This window comes from Penicillium taxi (assembly GCF_028828555.1).
Source record: "Penicillium taxi strain IBT 34144 chromosome Unknown utg000004l_segment0_segment0, whole genome shotgun sequence".
NCBI classification, from domain to species: Eukaryota; Fungi; Ascomycota; class Eurotiomycetes; order Eurotiales; family Aspergillaceae; genus Penicillium; species Penicillium taxi.
Window position 1 is genome coordinate 210,062 of NW_026643206.1, and position 20,083 is coordinate 230,144.

A 20,083-nucleotide genomic window follows, 5' to 3' on the forward strand; every position below is an offset into this window, starting at 1 on the left:
CGACACGTTCTGCTGTTACGCAAGAAGCATGTATCTTACAAAAAGTCAGCCACCTCCCCCATTCGAGAGGATAATCTATTCCTCGGGAACTATTATCAAGTTAGTAATCTGCTACTAGAACATGTGAATAAGTGTAAACATACTGTCAATCTCGCCAGCCTTGACATCATCGCTGACGTCCTTGGGGCTACGGCCATCGACCTGGCAACCGACAGAGAAGGCGGTTCCGAGGATCTCGAGAACGGTGCCCTGGAGGGACTTGGCCATGGAGCGGGAGCGCATGGTGCGAGCGATGGTGATGATGTCCTCAATAGGAATGGACTTGGAGTGCTTGATGTTCTTCTCCTTCTTGCGGTCACGGGGAGGCTCCTTAAGGGCCTGGATGACCAGGGAAGAGGCGGATGGAACAACGGAGACAGCAGCCTGACGGTTCTGGATGGTGAGGCGGACAGTCACACGGAGACCCTTCCAGTCACCAGTGTTCTTGGCAATGTCTTCACCGATCTTCTTGGGGGACAGACCAAGGGGACCGATCTTGGGAGCCAGAGCGGACTGGGCACCGACCTCACCACCAGTCACACGCAGGTGAATGATCTTCACCTCATTGGGATCGAACTTGGGAGCTAGATTACAATGTTAGTCGCCAATTTGAAATTGACCAAGGAGATGATACTTACGCATGGCGAGTGCGAAAGGTAGTCAATCTTCCTTTGGTTGTCGAAGGGGTGGGATGAAGAAGAAAGGAGTAAAGATTTCAACGAAGAAAAGTTATTAACAGGGATCCACATTTGTTCGTAAGCGAGCGTCTTTTAGCGTTAGGTCAGGGTATGCTGGGTCACATGACAAGACCGACTACCAGACCTCCGCTCTGGGCCCACTTTACAATGAAATTGTATTGCTAACTACGTAAATAGTATTTATCTGTTTACCTAGGTAGAGAGCGAGGAATTTAAAGATGACAAAATTCACATTCGTTTGATCGAAAAATAAACAAATAAAAATAGGGCCCTTCTCTCACCTACCTCACTAAGAGACATCGTAGTTAAAACAAACCTCTTGTATATCGGTTCCCGGGTTGGTCTAACGTCAAGTCATACATACATACGGAGTATATAAATAATAAAGACTTATTTATTTAGGTATATTTCGGTAGGTACTTAGGTACCTTACGTGCTTGGATATCTACGCCGTAGTTTCCAACTTTGGAAGGTCCCAAGGTTATTTCTAGTGCTCAGGTGACCTCGGGATGCTTCAAATCGGAAAATGGTATCAATCCATTCAATCCACTACACTTTGCTTGAATCAAAGATAAACATTTCAAATATTACCGCTAAAGTTACACAAGACCTGAGGAGTCAAAGACCGCCCTTTTGTTCTCATGGCTATTGTCGCGTTGTAAATTAGCTGGTACCGGATACAGCAAGTCTGGCAGAAGGCGTTAGCATCGGTCAAAATGTAGTTTGTCAGTCACTAACTTCATTAGGTGTTCCATGAATGTGTTTAGCGAGACATCATCGGTGAAGATTGTCTGCGATGAAACGCCGCCGCCGTATCCACCACTAGTGTGGGTAGTTGACGGGTTCAGCTTAGATAGAAGGAAACGGGCTTGAGAACCACCGGCATCACAAACGATGAATCGAGGCAGAGGGAAACGGTCGGCAATGAGTTCCTAAATTGATTTGGCTGGTTAGCTTTGTGATAACAAGTAAAGAAAAAGAGATCATAACGAACCCTAGCATCCTCTTTGGGCTGTTCCAATAGCGCCTTGAGATTTTCATAGCCCTCTTGGTCTTGGTAACCGGCTTTCCGCCATTCAGCAATAGTTTCGCCGTGGAAAATTAGGATGTGGAAGAATGTATCAAGGAGGAGGACGTGAGCGGGTTGAATGGATGCGGAGTCCAGCAACACAGGAGTGCCTCCCTCGACTTCCAATGAATATGAGTCCAGAGTGGGCTGGATCATGACGAGCGAGTTGCCCGTATCCTCGTGATTCAGAACATGGCGGTAGAAGGCAGTCTCATCAGGAGAGTTGTTGAACACCTGCAAGAACTGGCTTCGTCGCAAGTGGAACATAAACTGGGGATAAAGAGTGAAGTTCTTTTCCAGTCGGAATGATGTTGGGTCGTCTTTCCGGTAATCGGCAAAGCGGGAGCAAAGTCGGATGAGCATTCGGTCCACCCAGCGCAGGACATCTGGGCCATCGTCCACCTCTGCCTTGAAAACAGCAATACGAGCCATGAGCACAGCAGCGGCCTCTTGGTCGAATGACTGGGCTAGTGTAGGGTCGCCTGCGGGCCCACTGAGTGGTCGTGCGACGGTGGTCACACGCAGATGGTAAAACCCGGAGGAGTGTTGGTAGTATGTCAAGAATTGCATCTTGGCCAGCTGAGGGCCGGGCTGCTGTACAGCGGGGCCACCCTGGCTGGCAATCTCGAAGTAAATACCGTAACTTGAAGCTGGGTCGATGCCGCACATCTTCCATGCGCAAGTATTGCCAATACCGCATTCAGTCTCACCAACAGAGGAAGACTTTTTGTTCAGTGAAATTGCGTGGCCGATAAGACCAGTAACCTTAAGTTCCTTAGTCGTAAGGACCTCCAGGGAAGCATTGAATCCCATCAGAAGATTATCATCCTCATCTTTGTCGAAGATCCGGACAAAGGATTGCTTGAATTGAGATGAGGTGAAGCTGTCTGTAAGGAGCATATGACCGCCGGTGTGGTTGGATAAATTCTTCATTTCCAAAAGACCGATCTGATCTAGACAGCCGGCGAAGATATCAACAATGTGACCGTTGTTGGCGGCGCGTTTGGCAAGGGCATCATAGAACTAGACCCGTTAGTCGGAAAATATAGACCAAGCTCATATTGGGAACATACCTTGACAGCCTTCTTGTAGTACTTGATATTATCACGATCAATATCGTGATGCGAACGGATAGGCTCCTTCAGCTCGGGTGAAACGACATGACCAGGGCCCTCCGTGGCGGGGCCGCTGACAAAGTTCATGATACGACCACCGGAATTCAGGAAGGCAGTCTCAAGCATACTAACGGCAACACTAAGTGCTACACCAGTGCATCGAAGTGGTCGCTTGTCGTTCGCCACGGGCCAGGGGTCACGCTGCAATTGCTCGAGAACATTGGTAATCTGGAACTCGGCCTGCTGGACGGGTAGGAGGAATCGTGCCGCGGGAGGAAGGGGAGGGTTGCGGGCCTGCTGTGGTTGAGGGACGCCGGGGCGCACGACGTGGGAAAGACCCAGCATTTCCTGGACTTGTTTGGCAGTATAGTCCTTGTTGCCGCGAAACACATAGGACTTCGCGCATTCGCCATAGCCGATCTCATGAACTTGAGCCTGCAATTATTGGTTAATTTCAAATTGCTTTCTTTCAACCGAAAGGATTGATGCCTACCATGGTGCCATAGGTGATTAGACCAACGAGCGCATTGGGTGGTAGTAGGGACAAGCTCATGATAAGCGAGTCCTTAAGGGCCTGAAGACTATCCTCCTCCTGGCAAGTATCGACGACATAGACAAAGATTGGGGGAGCCGGGGCGGGTCGTGCCAATCGGTACTCGATCGTGCTGTTGCTCGGGTGAAGCTCGGGGGGTATTGTGTCCTCGGTGATGTCTTTGTAATGAGCAGGAAGCAAATTGCGGCTCAAGCAGAAGGGGCAAATCCAGATCTTTGCGCGAGGATCGACGTTGCTAGGTCAATTGTTAACCTCACTCCGTGAATCGACAAAAAGGCGATACATACCAGTAAGGATTGAGAACAGATCGGCATGGCGCTTTGCAGGTGACAGGCTCATATTGAAGCAATGGAGAGTCCGGCTTCTCCTTGAGAGGTGTGTAGTTTGCAGCAATGGGGACAACAAGCCGGGACGCTTCCTAAATCCGGGGTTAGTGGGTAACAAGGCAATGTTGGTGACCTATTTCAGATAAACACACCATGCGAGAGCTCGGGAAAGTGTTCCAGCTGAGTCTAACACCTTCGCGGTCCTCCAAGTCGGTCCAGAAATCCTTCTGCGCCTCGTAATCCATGGTGAGGATTATGGTTCGTGGTGTTGACCGCAGGGGTGAGAGGGGCAATAAGTTATACAAAGGTGTTGTAAACCTCGCTGTCGGACGACTCCAGTGAACTTTCTAGATCAATCGGCCAATTCAGGGCATAACCTAGATACTAGAAAACAATGTCCGCGACGACAACTGTAGAGGTAAACGTTCGAACAAGTTGTAAGAGTTACGTGTGATTGTTCCGGTTCCGCAGCTAAGGCCAGGTTGCAACGGGAATGGTCTCTCTGACCGCCCGTAGTACTAAGTCTTAAATAGCTCCGCTTGCCGCCCCCCTATCGTTCCTTTTTAATTATTCACGCCGTCTAAAAAATTCACATTTTCGACAAGCTTCTGTCATTCCATGATGAAGATTGTTTTCGCGTCGCGCGGAGATTGATTTGGCCCGTTGCTGGGCACCTGGTTTTGAGAGGTCATTCTGATCCTCTCGGATAAATTAGGAATCAGCTGTGGTCACAAACTCGTTGCAAATTATATAGTTATGAATATGAAATAGTTATTATATTTCAATAACATAGTCTACCTGTATCCATAGAAATCAACGTAAATATTACACACAACGCCAATTGAAAAGCCTCGAGATGAACGGCCAACATGAAATCATGAAAAATTTTCGCTCCAAGAAGAGAACTTCACTCCCGCTGTGGAGCCTTGGCCAGCTGCTTCAGCAAGTAACTGCGCTTGAAGTAGGTGTTGGGATGGACAATGGTATCCAGATCTGCCTGTGTCCATGTTCCATCTTCCTTGACCTTCTTAATCTCGGTCTTGTGCGACCATTCGAAGACACGATTACAGGCAATGTGATACCTTTGCTTGCCCACATCCTCACGCACCCCCCGCAGTATTTCCTTGTCATGGACACCAGTGGACTGGAGTAGACCAACCAAGTTGTCGACAGCGTAATGACGGTAGGGACATCCATGTGTCTGGCCAATGCCGACATTGTTGTCACCTAAGATCTTCTGGCACGAGTATGGTGGATACCCTCGACCGCGACGGTTCACATCACCACCGACATCTCCGTAGGAGTGGCGAATATTATACTTGTATTGGGAGTTGAACTCGTCATCCGTCTTTCCCTTGAAAGACTGACGCCAGAAGATTATACATTCTTCCAGCGAGAGGCCGATTCCCTTCAGGAAAAGAGTGTATTGGAGACGGCCGAAGTGCTTCAGGTGGTTGTTCTTGCGAAGGTTCATATGTAGGCTACGCATACAAAGTGGGAAGTGCTGGGAGAGATTGTCGACAGAACCGGCTGTGATCGCTGCTCCATCAACATGTCCTTCACCTTCAGAGTACACCGACTCGGCACTGCCGAAGTTCTTAGAGAGATGGTTCAAAATCGGAGTCAGACGATCATCCTCATCCAATCGTGGCAGGGCTCGGGCTGTGAGCTATTTTGAAAAAAAAATACAAGTTAGACAATGTTCTCTGCAAGAACAAGATATACGTGAGACGAACCTCGAGAGCACGTTCTAGGCGTGCTGTGAACTCTGCCATGATCATGCTCAGCTGTTCTCTTCCAGGAACATAAGCTTTGCCCTTCTTGAGAAAAACTATTCGTCGCTCAACAAGCTCGGGGACAGTTTCCCAGTCCACTTTAAACCAGGTCTCCTCATCCAATCGCCGCAAGCCAGGCGTAGAGCTCATAAGTCCCTCGGCAACCTCATTTCGCTCTTCCGCGCTAACCGGTTCCCAGTCTAGACTCAAACTGTCGATAAACGCACGTCGCTCTCTCGAGTCATCCTGTTGGAAACGAAAGCGGAAAAGCATAGTCTCAGAGCGTGCAAATCGTCTACGGAGGTCTTCCGTGGCGGAGAAGGCCAGGCGTAGGATAAAGTGGGAGTAGTGGTCTTTTTGACGTTCAAGTTTCAAACGGGGATCGGCAGCTCCATTTGGAGATGACGTGTTCGAAGAAAGAGGCAAGAATTTCTGTAAAAGAGGAGTAATATGTGATGCAGTCTCTGCGGGAGACTTATTGCGGTAGGAGCATGCTTCGATCTCGGCCAAGACTTTCTGAAGTGTTAGTAGCGGACTATAGAATAGTATTTCTGGTTTGCATACCCTTGAGACGGTCAATTGCCCACTGCTCAAATTGTTCCAGAGTTATTTCGGCTGTTGGCGGCGTATCGTACAAATTTAGACGGTACGGGTAATCCTGCTGCTTGAAGGCTGGCGCGGCGAACTGCCTCTTCCTTGGATCGATGGCCGGCCTACGCTTGGGATCGATACGATGGGCATCCTGTCGAATCATGGTGCGTGTTTTTGTAGCTTGCAGTCACGTTGCGAGTTATCGTGTAGCCGAAGTTGATAGATGGACGTCGCTCTTAATCACCTAGTGAAATTACGCGACGCGCCTCTTTCGAACGTGACTATCGTAAGGCGGTCAATCAATGCTATCTACACGTGATAATTATTGCCTCATAAACAAGGCCACTATGCCATACCGAATTCGGCAGCTTGTATAGCCGCGACTGCCATGTGAATGCTGACGAATTCCCTTCTATCTACAAATCCGAGAAAAGCCGGTGTAGAAAACTAATCCTAAGAGTCGTACGGAGTACTTCGCCACTTACGATTGATTTCTTTATCCTCGGCTCATTGATTTGAGCCGCACCGACAGCCGAGGACAGAACTCCACCCGCAAACCCCACAGATCCCCGGTGGGCATATGCGTAAGACCCGTCGCGCTTATTTACTATTTAACCTCGACACTTGTGTGTGAAAAGTATTACCAGAAATACTTTTGCTTTTCCATTCTTGTGGGTTTAAGAACAATTCCCATCCTGTTCTCCGCCAGATTTCCAGTAACAGGAGTCCCTTACAAGAGCTTATATTAATTTTGTATACGACTAGCTCCATTGCTAGCATCAACGCGGATTTGCTTCACCATGTCAAGCGCTACAAAGCAGCTTCAGAGAGCCGCTCGCATTATTCTCATTGGTGCGCCCGGAGTAGGCAAAGGTACACAATCGGAGCGATTGTTGTCTCGGTTTCCACAGTTGGCCTCGATTAGCTCCGGTGATCTATTGAGAGAGAATGTGCGCCGACGGACACCGCTAGGTAAGTTGAGTGCATCGCCATCCTTTCCTGTATACAATCTGGAGGCCAGGATACTTATGCGCGACAACAGGTCTTGAAGCCCAGACCGCAATGCAGTCTGGCAATCTTGTCCCGGACTCGATGATCCTCAGCTTGATCTCCTCCGAATTAAATTCCAGGGGCTGGCTGCTTTCCTCAGAAAAGACCGAATCTTTACCACTATCCTCCAACTCATCCTCAACATTATCATCCTCTGCATCCTTCATCCTAGACGGGTTCCCTCGTACCGCCTCTCAAGCCACGAGCCTCGACACTTTAGTCCCCGTCAACTTCGTCGTTCACCTCAATACCCCCCCATCAGTTATTCTCAAGCGTATCGCATCTCGCTGGGTCCATGAGCCATCAGGACGCGTGTATAATACAGACTTCCAACCGCCAAAAGTTCCCGGCAAGGACGACGTCACGGGCGAGCCATTGACACAGCGACAAGACGACTCCATCGATACCTGGAAGCAGCGATTGAGTAAGTTCGATGAGACCAGCAAGGCTCTGCTGGAGCATTATGATCGCGTTGGCTGCCTGTGGCGTGTGAATGGAAACAGCAGCGACGAGATTACACCTCAGCTATTCGCGGAGTTTGAGCGACGATTTTGCTGAGAGGTAAATAGATCGATTCCTATATGCAAGCATATTCTTAGTGGCGATTCAAATAGACCTGCTTCAAAGAGAAGGGTTGTCTATAGCCTTTTCAGTATTTCTTTATCATTCACCTCTCAGATTTAACATATATATAGTCGTCCTTGATTGTATAAAATATTCATACATTTCGGACAGGGCTCTCATAAATAATGTAATATGTCGTAAGTATAATTCCATGCATATATGCAAAATAACAAATCGCCAAAATGCTACCAATGCCGAGCAAGTAAATTCGTCACTTCTTTGCTGTAACATCACCTGAAGCCATACGGGTCTTATATTCCCTAGGTGTCTCCCAATCGGACCCAACGCGGCGGCAATCTTTCCACAGTCCCTTAGACCAACGCTTGGCCCGCGATTCCGCAAGACGATACTTCTTTTCCATCTTCTCGCCGCCGAACTCTGAACCAAATTTAGCTTCGTAGACTGTTGCCATGCCAAGCCTCAGCATTTCAAATGAAACATCTCTGCGACGAAATGGCGGAAAGTCCCACGCGCGCCGAACTGACACACTCGCTACAACACGATTGTATTGGTCCTGTCGATAGACAGAGGCGCGAACTCGCCTGTTCATGAGATATGAGGTCAGCCAAATATGAGCTTCACGGGCAAAAGGTTGTTCAGGACGACCGAAGTGAGCCATTTCAGGCGCATCTACTCCAGCAAGACGAATGTGGATCTGGAGGCATAGTAATTTAGCATAGAAGAGAGACAGCGGGGTATCAACGAGCTGCGGGCGAAACGAACAGTTTTATCTTTTAGGTCTTTTTTATTGGTAGGGACCTTCTTCCATGGGAGCCAGCCCCATCCTGCAAGCCTTCCACCGGGCGTATGGTATATTCTGAAATTATCTCCATCCCCAACACTGGTGACTTGGCCAAAGATCGAGCGGCGTCGAAGCCAGGAGGCAGATATACTAGGCGCATCTTTGACCCGGCGTAGATATTGACGGTGAAAACGAATTGCAAATAGTATGCCGCTTGTGAGGATGACAGTTGAAACAAGGGTTCGGGTTTCTGTGAAAGCAGTCCAATCGATTAAGTCAAATTTGTTTGTTGGCGATGCGGGGCCGGGGTTCGAGCTTTGGTAATTGGTCTTAATTTTATCTTTATCGCCATTGGTCGATTCGGATATCCATGATGGCCATCGCATGACGCTCCACTCCTTTATTTTATTAATAGACGAATAAGAAGAGGCCGAAGACACAAGTCGGGGATGTTGGCGGTTATATAAAGCAAGATTCTGCCGCGAGGAAAACTACCGCCTCGTTGACCGCTGAAGTGGGGAATTAAGTTCCCAATGAAATCGAGAAAGTATAGATATCAATAACATTTGGACTTAAACTGACTGAATATGTCTACAGGTGGAAATAAAATCGCAAACAGTCTAACTGGTACCACCACATCACGGGCCAAAAATAAAACGGAACAAAGAAGATAGGAATCAAAGGTGTTGTTAACACTAATCAGTTTACTTTAATGTCGGTGGTAGGCTTGACTTCGCCTTGGAAGCAGCAGCATGCACAATCTTTTGTAGCCTTTCTTTTTTGATCCGACGGAGATATGCAAAGAAGACAATGAAGAGAAGTTCCATCCTAAGAGATAGTTAGAAGTAATTTTGGATTTGAGGGTTCCGAGAATTAACAAACCTCTCTTTTGTCATCATCAACAGACCCTGTACCAAAAGGCCCTTGACAATCTGCGGCCCAATGCCTTTGAAAAGTGAAAGAACACCTTCATTGTCGATAATGTACTTCATCACTTCACTGAAAGTCTTGAAAGGCTTGCCCTGTCGACTTGGCGGCGGGCGGGACTGAAGACTGACCTTGGCGACGATGAGAGGTTGGGTTGCAATTGTAGCTAGTGCCTTGGACATGGCACCCAGAACTAATTGATTTATCAACAGAGAATAAAATGACAATAATGTGCAAATAATACTCACAGAAAGCCTCCCATGGCTTAAGGCTGTTCTTGCCAGGGAAGAATACCTCCTTCAGGCGCTGGTATGCGCCGTAGGTAATAGCCGGGTTGACTACCAGGATCAAGCTGGCCTTCAAGCCTCGCCATAGACCGGACCAGCCGTCCTCACTATCAACTACCTCTCGACCCGTCTCTATCAAACCCTTTCGTTCGCCCTTGGGTTGTGTCTGTTGCCGGGTCGTGATGACAGCAACCGGAATTGTAAATAACTGGGCGACAGCACCGGAGACAGCGCCAAGGCTGAGCTCGATAGCCGTTCCGGGAGTGTTCGTTGGCTTTTTGGTGACCATGTATAAGGTACGAATGATGCTGTACCAATAGAAATATGCAAAATTGGTTGAGGCGACTCCTAGGAGAGCACCTGTTATTCCGGAATACAGACCACTCACACCCTCAGACTCAATGATCTTGTTTATGGCATGAAAAGTCGATTCATAATGTGGTTCTTCTTCTACTCCCTGGGTGACTTTGGTTTGCTTCACCTGGACTTGTAATTTTGTCTTGACCCTGTAGGAACAAAGTATCAGTGAGTGACACCATGATGTTGAATGATAGATCTGTTCCTCACAAGTCAAGTGGATAGACCATGGCATTGGCCAAAACTGCACCCGTTGCACCGGCAACAGCGCTGCCCCATGGAGAGAGACGAACAGGCTTAGATTGCCCGGCCATTGTTATTGGACCGAATTCACTTGGAAAATGTAGAAGTAGTAGGAACAAATCTGCAAAACAGGGGCATAGGAACAGAATGAAGATTTCAAGCGTAAATTGAGAGTAGATTGGATAGGATGAGAAGTTAAGAGGTCCAGCAGTCCACACGAGATCGGAGATCAGAGATCAGATAAAACGGCCTCGGCGCGTGGGAGCCGAGGTCCATGATGGTATTAGGTAAGCACTTCGATGTTCATAGGGCAATAATGAAGATTTGAAAGAAGCGATGTAATGGTATTTAGATTACAGTATGTAATTAGTTCATCTTAATATCATTTTATTCATCTCCCACATCGTCATGAAGTATCGATGCTCTGAAGTGGTGACTAGTGCATTCATTCGTCTACCCCATTATGCGGGGTGAGATTTAACCACTTGACTTTTCTTCCACTTGGCTGAAGCTCCCAGCAAAATGTCATCTAGGTATATGCAACATGTTTCTCAAGCACGGGTACAGTATACTGATACAAAATCTCTCTAAAATTCACTTGCTAACTAATGGTTAGAGAGCCGAAGGGGACATAGCTACTGCGACATCTCAGAAAGCGGCACTCGATGCCGCCATCAATGCCGCTGAGCAATACATGAAAGCATTGTGTCTGGCATCCCCCGAAGAGAAAAAAGACCTAGACTCGAAGTGCAAAGACCTCTTAACCCGTGGAGAGAGAATAAAGGCCGCCAAAGATTGGCAGTCGGTCGCCCGGCTGCAAGCTCCTAGTCTGGAAGTCCGACCCCCGACATCCAGACGAAAACCCACCACTCGGGAAGAAATTATCATCTATGAAGGGTCGAAGCTCAATGGTTTCATCTTCCCCCCATGGGATCGCGAACCTACCCCTGCGGAGTTCGTGACCCGCGACGGCCAGCCTTTCACGTATGTAGAGGCTTTGCAATCGTTTCATTCTGGGTTCTGACTTGAGTCTAGGGATGCTCCAGACTTGCATATTTCTGAATTCCAGGGTTCAATTTTTGCAGGATGGAAACGGCCCGCGGAGCTTTTGCGCACAATGAATGGACATGAATTATTACAAGCGATTGAACCTGTTATTTCGGTGGCAGGCACCACCGATTTTGTACAAGACTTGTTGACAGACTGCTCGGTGGTTGCTAGTCTTTGCGCTATAAGATCCCGCTTTGAGCGCGGTCTGGGCAATGTACGTTCACTGAAAATAACTTGAAAGTAATGCAGTGCATGAGCTGACCTATAAAACAGCTTGCATCACCAACGATGTTTCCCTCTAAGAGTTGTGAGCCAAGCATATCTTCGTCGGGAAAATATATCTTTTCCTTCTACTTCAACGGCTGTTTTCGAAAGGTAGTCATTGACGACCGACTTCCATCCTCTAGAACAGATCGATCGCTTCATGTGGTTGACCGAGATAATCCAAATCATCTGTGGCCTGCTCTGGTGGAGAAGGCATATTTGAAATTGCGTGGCAGCTACGACTTCCCGGGAAGTAATTCAGGGACAGATTTGTGGGTACTGACTAGTTGGATTCCCGAGCAAGTCTTCCTACACAACGATGATTCGACTTCCGACGAGATTTGGGGCCGTCTATACCAATCATTTTCCCGGGGCGACGTGTTGCTGACCATAGGAACGGGAAAGTTAACTGAGCGGGAAGAGGAAGGACTAAGCCTGGTGAGTGAGCATGATTATGCAATTCTAGATATGAAAGAAGTACAGGGGCGTCGCCAGTTTCTGTTGAAGAACCCTTGGGCTGGGGCAGAGCCGACAATACAGATCAATCAACCTGGGCCCACTGAATCATCAGTCCTCTCTCCAGGGATGTTTTGGATGGGTTGCGAACAGGTTTTGCAACATTTCGAAAATCTTTACCTTAACTGGAACCCGAGCCTGTTCAAGTATCGAGAGGATGTTCATTTCACCTGGGATCTCTCAAATGGTCGGATCATCAACGGATGTTTCATTAAGAACCCGCAATTCTCCGTATACAGTAAGACAGGAGGAATAGTATGGTTGCTACTTGGCAAGCATTTCAAGACAGATCATCATCATTTCCTGAAGAGTCATGAGCCCTCTGGCGAGAGTCTTGGCTTCATAAGCATTTACATATTCAAGGCAGATGGTAAAAGGGTCTTCCTGAGTGATAGGGCTCTCAATCGTGGTCCCTATGTGGACTCACCGAACACTCTTATGAGGCTCGATATGCCTCCTAGAACCACCTACACGGTTGTGGTATCAGAACAATCACTACCATCATGTAGCCAAAATTTTACCCTCTCCGCGATCTCGACATCCCCCGTCTCACTAGCTCCTTCAACAGACAAGTATCTCTGCTTCAATAAAGCAAAAGGCTCCTGGACAGCCCTGACTGCCGGGGGCAATGCAGAATCTCCCCAATACTCTTCCAACCCACAATTTCGCCTTCAACTTTCCGAGAAGACTGACCTTTCGATTCTCCTTGAGACCGATGACTCTGAGCTGGCAACCCACATCAAGCTGTTTTGGTCCAATGGCGAGCGCATCTCAAGAGTGCGAAGTCGAAATATCATTGCAGATAGTGGTGACTACCGTCGGGGTTGTGCACTAGCCGAGACCAGATCCCTCGACAAGGGCGTGTACACGATCGTCTGCTCAACTTTCGCGACAAATCAACTTGGTCGCTTCACACTTTGGATATCTTCCACCATTCCAAGCGTGGTACAACAATTGGCGCCGGAATCTGCGGGCCGTTTAGTTACAAAATCCCGCGTCGGCAAGCTCCTACCAGGTCAAGACCGGATGCTGGCTTCTCTAAATGTGTCTCGACTCACGCAGGTCAAACTGGTTGCCAGAAGTAAAGCCTCGCGGATTGGCGTTCGCCTCGTTGCTCCTTCACCTGTGCTGATGACGATTGAGCGGGGCCAGGGCCCATACAAAGAGCTACTGGCTGTTTCTGAAGATGGAACGCATTGCGATGTTGCATCAGGTGTTCGCGTGGACGGTTTTGATTTATACCCTTTTGACGGGTCACATAAACAGGCTTGGATCGTGATAGAACGCATTGGAGGTCCTGGCGGGCAAGTTGAAGATCATTTCGAGGTTGAAGCTATGGCCGAGGAACGTGTGGAGATCGGCGATTGGGTGGTAGAAGACCAATAATGGATGTGTCCATAGAATAACATGATTACAAACCCCGTAACAGATCATGAATTTATTTTCTACGGTTTCCGATGATAACTAATGTAGTCAGAGGTAATAAAAAGCTACTTGTTCCCGATTTTGTCGAGTTATAGAGCTCAGTATTTCTGTATAGAATTAGATAAGGCTATCTATCTCCACAGTGCAGGCGGTAGGATTGCATTGTCCTGCCACGTCATTTATCTCGCGAAATCACCGACTTCCTCCAAATATTGACAATGGCGAGTAATATTCCAGCAGTGCTACGATCGATTGACATTGGTCGCTTTGCCCTGAGGGCAGCGCAGGTCGAGACAGCGAAGCCAATAGTCGCCTATTGGTGTGAGTGGTCGTCCCCCGCGTTGACGCGATAGGAGGCACGAGCTAATACAATCACTAACGCAGGTAATTTCCATATTGTGAACCAAATTATTGAAAGAGGTCTACACAGTTCAAGTGATGAGATCAAGCTATACACAACCAACCTGGTGGACAAGCTTGAACAGGTTTGTCGCATACCCCGCCCTGCTGTCTAGGTCCGATAACTGATGATTGTGAAATAGTTCAAAAGTGAGAATCCAGACAATGAGACTGTAACGGACAATGTCGCGGCAAATGCATATGTGGAACAATTCGGACTGGAAGTCTTTAACCGCGCTGAGGCTGCTATGACTGCCAATAAAGTGACCAAGTAAGCTCGAGTCCTCGACCTCAGGCTATAACAAAATAAACTTATCATCTTCCTTTCTCTAGGCAAACAGCAGACACATTTCAAGCAGCATCCACATTTCTTGAACTATGTGCAATCTGGGGAGATATTGACACTGAAATTGCAGGAAGAATCAAGTTTGCCAAATATCATGCAGTTCGAATTGTCAAGGCAATCAAAGCTGGAGAAGACCCCAATGATTCCAACCCTGCACCAAAGGAGGAGGAAGAAGTCCCAGTTGGTGATTCAGATGTTCAAGCATTCGATGAATCAGTGGCAGAGCAGGCATCAAAGCCCCGACAGGCATCTGTGGAGGAGATTCCCGATGAGGCTGATCGACTTGGACACCATATGGCTCATCAATCTACTCTCGATGAGTCTCTTCATCCGTCGAGAGATTCTTCGCTTCCGCGTGCCCCTTTTGAGATTCCTTCTGTCCCTCAAAATGCGCCTGGTACCCCTGGACGGCAGATGGACATCGACCTGCCACAGCCTGGGGACCTCGAGCTTCCTTCAACTCCCGGCACCATAGGTGGATCTACAGTTCCAACATTGCCAGATGCCCCTGGACAACCCAACACTCGCTCTACTCACTCTCTGCCCCCTTCTGACACCTTTCAGTCCTTCCCTCCGCCTGCTAGCCCATCAGTTACAACTCCTAATCCTGCCTCATTCTATGATACACCAACTGCGAGTGCTTTTATCCCGCCACCAGCAGCTGCTGGGATTCCTTCATTTACTCCTACCTCTCCCCCGGCTGCCCCTGTCCCGAGTGCTTCAACTCAGCCATCGCGTTCCATTGACGATCAATCTATCTCTCTGGCACAGAAGCATGCTCGTTGGGCAGTTTCTGCGCTGGCATTTGATGATGTCGATACTGCAGTAAAGGAATTACGAAACTCTCTGAGATACCTGGGGGCGGAGTGATAGTGTCAATATACATGAATCATTTTTATTTTACGATTAGCTCCTTTTAACCATATCTCTAAATAATTAAATTGATTCGAGGCCCCTATTCAAAAATCTAGCAATATATTGAGATAATAGAGCGGCAGAATATGATGGTCCTTTAAAATACCAAATACAGTGTGAAAGTTGGAGGTGCTGTGTGTTTCGGTTTCTGTCTGTTTTTTTTTTTTTTTTTTTGAGAGCGTTGTTGGTTTTCTATCCCAACAAACAAATCCCTTCTATTCACGTCTTCGTCAAATCTCATCCTTCTTCCTGTTTCATTTCTTCACCCCGCTCCTATTAATATTATTTTACTGCAATCCATCAATATGGATTACCACGAGCCCCCCGATTCCAATGATCATCCCATGAGTGAATCCTATGAATCCACCAAACTTGGAAAAAGACCCGCCAGTCACATCGATGACCATGAGCTCAATCCGAGCAGCTCTTTGGCGAAGTTTCGTGCGTACTTTCAGCTCAAGGACCACGGCTGGAGAATCTTCTGCAAACGCCTCTATCGTCTTGTCGAGGACTCCTCTACCTGGGAGGAGGTATCACACAATGATGCGTTGGTTCGTACGATCTCACAGAGTTTCTTGAACCAGGCTGGCCCAGATTTCTGGGGAACTGAACAGAGCCGTACTTCGTACTTGGCCCCCGAGGTCGTGAGCTCTGGAAGAGCTCTTCGTTTCCCCGATGATGGCTATGAGTACGTCGTTCTCCATTGTCTTTTTTTCAAAGAATATTCCTACTGATGATAGCCAGGATGAATTTGGTTCTCATGAATATGATCAGAGGTCGTGCCCTTGACCGCATGCGCCGAGCCAGCGTAAGATCTTCGAGTGGACTCATTTAATCAACATGACAAGGTACTAGATATACTGATGCGCACAATTTTAGATGGCGGCGGCGATGCAGTCTATTCCGTTGGCCGATGCTTCCAGTAGTCAACCTCAAGGCATTAAAAGCGAGAACGCGGAGCCAGATGGTACGACTTGTTCTCTGGATTGACAAAGATTGACTAACCTGTAATTATCAGTGACCATTGTCACTGGCCAGGATCAAATCCAATCGACTTTCTTCATCGTCTGCGAAGAACATGGGCTCACCGACCGCGTGTGCGTTCCATTCGACTTTTTTCATTCCGCCAACTACTTCATTCGTAAGATGGAGGAGTACTGCGGCATATCAGACAATGCCGATGTCCACATGCAGATTCACGCAGAAATGCCCTCGCTGAAGTCTCGCTACGCTGTTGTTTACCTGATGTGGTCGGGTGTCCACTTTGTGGTTCGCCCCAACAGCGCTACCGACTGGCAGGCTCTGACCGATCGTTTGGAGTGCGCTTGGAAGGCCCAAAATTCGGGAAAGCTGAACGTTTTTGAGTTTGAAATTCACGTCGTTCTCAAGATGGAAGAGGAATATCAGAACATGGAGTGAATTTCACCATGTCTAACTCGTGAGATGGTGATGCCTCCGAGATCTCAAATTCTAGTTACATCGTATCCTGGAGTCTGGTGAAACCGAGGATATGTTGGAGATTTGAGAGGAATCAAGAGCTGATCAGTCTAATGTATTTGTATTAGATATTCATTCAAGAAATCTCCCTTAATTGATTTTCGGAATTTCGACGTAGCTTGATGTCGAAGGATCTAGAGAAAAGGGGTTAGCGGAATTGAGCTTCCCGAATTTTCTGAGTGGAAAGTGGAACCTCCCGCATTAAACACAGTTCGCCCGTGAGACATGGCATTTAGTCTTCCCCTCTCTTCCTATTTTCTTCACCCCTTAGTTGTTGCTATACAATGGACCCCAAGAAGCCCGCCGTTTTGATTATTGGTGGCCTCGGTGAGTTAAAGTACAATATCCATTGAACCCGCTGACCCTATTTATAGGCTTTATCGGTCGCCACCTGGCACTCTATATTCATGAGAACAATCTTGCCTCCGAGGTTCGCATTGTCGACAAGGTTCTTCCTCAGCTGGCCTGGTTAGCTCCGGAATTCAAAGATGCATGCTCCCAGGACAAGTTCGTGCAAGCTGATGCCAGTCGTGAACGTATGTGACTTTACCCCCTCCTTCCCCAAATCACCCCCCGGATCACCTTTTTCGTTATAATCGTTTTACTTGGGAAACCGTTTGTGGGGGAAAAAAATCTCATAATCTTTTTTTTTTCTATTTAGAACATATACCGCGCATCTTTGACCGCGCTAATGGTGAGCAATTCGACTACGTTATCAACTGTGGCGGAGAGACCCGCCATGCCCAGCCCGATGACGTCTATGAAGCGCGCAGCTATACCTTGAGTCTGGTCCTGGGAAAGGAGGCTGCTAAACGTGGCATCTCTGCCTACGTCGAAGCCTCCACAGCCCATGTGTACAAGAGTGGGTCATCTCCACGCTCGGAGACAGACAAGATTGACCCGTGGCATAATCTGGCTAAATGGAAGATGAAGGCGGCTGAAGAGTTCGAAAAGATCCCCGGCCTGAAATCCTGCGCACTTCGTCTGCCGCACGTCTATGGTGGATATAACCCTGGCTACTTCGGTGTGGCCATATGTCTAGCGCGAGTGTACGTGGAACTGCAACAGGATCTTGAGATTTTGCATACCAAGGATGTCAAGGTGAACACACTACACGTGAAGGATGCCGCAAGTGCGCTTTGGAAAACGGCCGAGTGGAGGGCCGCCCAAGGAGATTGCAATGACCCGAATATACCCGCCATCTTCAGAGAGAAGAAATTACACATTGCCTTTAACGTTGTTGACCACAACAACACAACACAAGGGGATCTCGCCGATGCATTGGCTGAAGTGTTCAACTTGAAGGTCACGTTCATTGGATCACTTGTTTCGCAGTTGGCCAAGATGAACCTAGATGACATTGTCGATGACATGAACGAAGTTAGTCTGCAGGAATGGGCAGATCTGATTGAGAAGAGCAACATTCAACGTCCTGGGCCTATTGGACCCTTCCTTGAGATTGATGTTCTCAAGAACAAGGACATGTCCATTGACGGCTCCTTGTTCGAAAAGACCACGGGGTGGCAGCCAAAATATGAAAAATTCGACGCGAGTAGCATCACTGAGATGGTTGATAGCTACAAGCGTATGGGCTGGTGGCCATGAGCTCATAGCCTAGCTGGCTGACCCTTCTCCAGTCTAGTGCATATGAACCTTCACAAAAATCCTTTCTCTCAACACCTTTTTCTATTTTATATTGGACTTGTTTCTTTTCATGCACATATCATATCCACTTCAGTTCCTTTCTTGTGCTGGTCTCTTCCTCGGGTTGACCAAGTCTGCATTTGCATATTGAGCCGTTTATATTGGTTTCTTTTCAATCCTCTTTCCTCAGTGTTTAAACTAGGAGGGGTTTTTCACTCGTTGAAAATTCATGTATTTTAGGAGAAAACTCTTATTTTGGAGAAACAGTCCATGGGTGTGGACATACCTAGACAATGGCATAGAAAGACTTTGCTTACTACCTAGGTACTTTTGTATAATTCAATATCATCCCTTCAGCAAAGTTTGAACCTTGGAAGGTTCCAAATCCTAGGCAGACTTGCTGCTACCTACATATCTTGCATGTTAAACATGGCACGTTACCTCCCTGCCTACGTAGATATGTATGAACCAAATATTACCTAGGTAATTTATTGTTTTTTTTTATTTTCAATAAAATTCAGGTGATAGCATAACAGATTCATTGATGCCCCATCATTAATGTATTCTGGGGTGAGGGAAATCTCCTTTAATACATATTAATACCTTTGTGAGAGCCATGATTTTATGGCATAAGGTGAAGTGGCAAGCCTCCAAATTCATGAAGACATACACAATACTCTGATTCTGAGATACAGTCTGTAAAACGACACTATCACTAGCTTCTGTTGCGGTATGAAAGTTTTTCGACACGTGTTTCTCGGAGATACAGTATTTTTTGCCGAATTTTAGCATCTTTTAGGTATCATAAACACCCGAAATTCCCGGCATTATTAGTTCCCTAGTACTCCCCTATTACTAGATTCCGGTGTTAGTACTTGAGAGATTCTAGTTCCTAGCTTATAAGGCTTCCACGCCGTTAGTAAAAAGCGATCGTGGAAGTCATGGAAAATCGCCTGTGAAAATAACTCAAGAGACTTAGGATGAAAGTGGGCTAAGCGAATTCAAAGTGCGAATAACGGAAAATACATTGATAACTCCTTCCAAGGTTGGCATTACCTTATTTTAAATAGGTTTAGCGTGCCTAATTAGGACTAAGATAAGGCCAAAACTGGCTAAATTGGGTTATTACTGGAACTGGACATAGTTTCCGTCCAGCTGGATCCAGTTGTCCATCTTTAACTTATGGGCTGTCGTTGCTAGTATTGAACGAGAAGATGAATGTTTTCGGCATTGACTGAAGACTTTTGCTGTTCGAGCTACTGGAATACATGGAGGCCAGGATTAACGCGCTAGATACGGAGGCCAAGCACCACAAGAATGCGTTTTCCTTATGCGAGCGAAAGTGTTCTCGGAGTAGTACGGGATGGAACTAAGCCCCACCACGAACAAACAACGAAACTATGTTGCTCATGGATGTGAAATCTACCTCGACCTCCAGTTTCTGACCCAGGAACAAGAGGAGCGCGCGGAACAGGACATGTAGAAGTTCGAAACGCAAGCCAGTCGAGACGTCAGATGTGAAACCGCAGTATTCGCCTTTATTGCAGGCAACAGACTTGAATGTGGCTTCGAGAAAAATTATGGGGCATCAAGAGTTACCGCCCAGCGTATGCTAAACAGGGCATGATGTA

At 47.4% G+C, this 20,083-nt stretch overlaps 9 protein-coding genes across 9 annotated transcripts; 5 read left to right on the forward strand and 4 right to left on the reverse strand.

Moving 5' to 3' along the window:
• Positions 1 to 75: 75 nt before the first annotated feature.
• N7495_004989 (60S ribosomal protein uL11) lies at positions 76 to 681 on the reverse strand (the record flags this gene model as incomplete). Its single annotated transcript, XM_057207640.1, has 3 exons — positions 76 to 89; positions 144 to 623; positions 678 to 681. 3 exons carry the CDS (start codon positions 679 to 681, stop codon positions 76 to 78), a joined length of 498 nt encoding a protein of 165 aa, XP_057061414.1.
• A 719-nt stretch (positions 682 to 1,400) lies between these two features.
• sec23 (GTPase-activating protein SEC23) lies at positions 1,401 to 4,045 on the reverse strand (the record flags this gene model as incomplete). Its single annotated transcript, XM_057207641.1, has 7 exons — positions 1,401 to 1,425; positions 1,476 to 1,669; positions 1,732 to 2,829; positions 2,880 to 3,356; positions 3,415 to 3,709; positions 3,762 to 3,892; positions 3,953 to 4,045. 7 exons carry the CDS (start codon positions 4,043 to 4,045, stop codon positions 1,401 to 1,403), a joined length of 2,313 nt encoding a protein of 770 aa, XP_057061415.1.
• A 662-nt stretch (positions 4,046 to 4,707) lies between these two features.
• N7495_004991 (DNA primase subunit PRI2) lies at positions 4,708 to 6,329 on the reverse strand (the record flags this gene model as incomplete). Its single annotated transcript, XM_057207642.1, has 3 exons — positions 4,708 to 5,469; positions 5,537 to 6,087; positions 6,140 to 6,329. The coding sequence occupies 3 exons, from the start codon at positions 6,327 to 6,329 to the stop codon at positions 4,708 to 4,710; spliced, it is 1,503 nt and encodes a 500-aa protein (XP_057061416.1).
• A 637-nt stretch (positions 6,330 to 6,966) lies between these two features.
• Positions 6,967 to 7,774, forward strand: N7495_004992 (adenylate kinase ADK2; the record flags this gene model as incomplete). The annotated part of the gene is made up of 2 exons (XM_057207643.1): positions 6,967 to 7,138; positions 7,209 to 7,774. 2 exons carry the CDS (start codon positions 6,967 to 6,969, stop codon positions 7,772 to 7,774), a joined length of 738 nt encoding a protein of 245 aa, XP_057061417.1.
• A 277-nt stretch (positions 7,775 to 8,051) lies between these two features.
• Positions 8,052 to 10,467, reverse strand: N7495_004993 (putative peroxisomal carrier protein; the record flags this gene model as incomplete). Its single annotated transcript, XM_057207644.1, has 6 exons — positions 8,052 to 8,495; positions 8,564 to 8,897; positions 9,291 to 9,410; positions 9,465 to 9,702; positions 9,758 to 10,302; positions 10,364 to 10,467. 6 exons carry the CDS (start codon positions 10,465 to 10,467, stop codon positions 8,052 to 8,054), a joined length of 1,785 nt encoding a protein of 594 aa, XP_057061418.1.
• A 545-nt stretch (positions 10,468 to 11,012) lies between these two features.
• N7495_004994 (calpain-like protease PalBory) lies at positions 11,013 to 13,612 on the forward strand (the record flags this gene model as incomplete). Its single annotated transcript, XM_057207645.1, has 3 exons — positions 11,013 to 11,380; positions 11,432 to 11,660; positions 11,720 to 13,612. Coding segments are annotated over 3 exons (2,490 nt in total), but the record flags the coding sequence as incomplete, so codon positions are not given.
• Positions 13,613 to 13,869: 257 nt separating this feature from the next.
• N7495_004995 (uncharacterized protein) lies at positions 13,870 to 15,266 on the forward strand (the record flags this gene model as incomplete). Its single annotated transcript, XM_057207646.1, has 4 exons — positions 13,870 to 13,972; positions 14,036 to 14,136; positions 14,194 to 14,321; positions 14,384 to 15,266. The coding sequence occupies 4 exons, from the start codon at positions 13,870 to 13,872 to the stop codon at positions 15,264 to 15,266; spliced, it is 1,215 nt and encodes a 404-aa protein (XP_057061420.1).
• A 350-nt stretch (positions 15,267 to 15,616) lies between these two features.
• N7495_004996 (uncharacterized protein) lies at positions 15,617 to 16,730 on the forward strand (the record flags this gene model as incomplete). Its single annotated transcript, XM_057207647.1, has 4 exons — positions 15,617 to 15,999; positions 16,056 to 16,119; positions 16,191 to 16,278; positions 16,330 to 16,730. The coding sequence occupies 4 exons, from the start codon at positions 15,617 to 15,619 to the stop codon at positions 16,728 to 16,730; spliced, it is 936 nt and encodes a 311-aa protein (XP_057061421.1).
• Positions 16,731 to 17,092: 362 nt separating this feature from the next.
• N7495_004997 (NAD-dependent epimerase/dehydratase family protein) lies at positions 17,093 to 18,413 on the forward strand (the record flags this gene model as incomplete). The annotated part of the gene is made up of 3 exons (XM_057207648.1): positions 17,093 to 17,135; positions 17,183 to 17,344; positions 17,470 to 18,413. The coding sequence occupies 3 exons, from the start codon at positions 17,093 to 17,095 to the stop codon at positions 18,411 to 18,413; spliced, it is 1,149 nt and encodes a 382-aa protein (XP_057061422.1).
• Between the last annotated feature and the right edge of the window lie 1,670 nt (positions 18,414 to 20,083).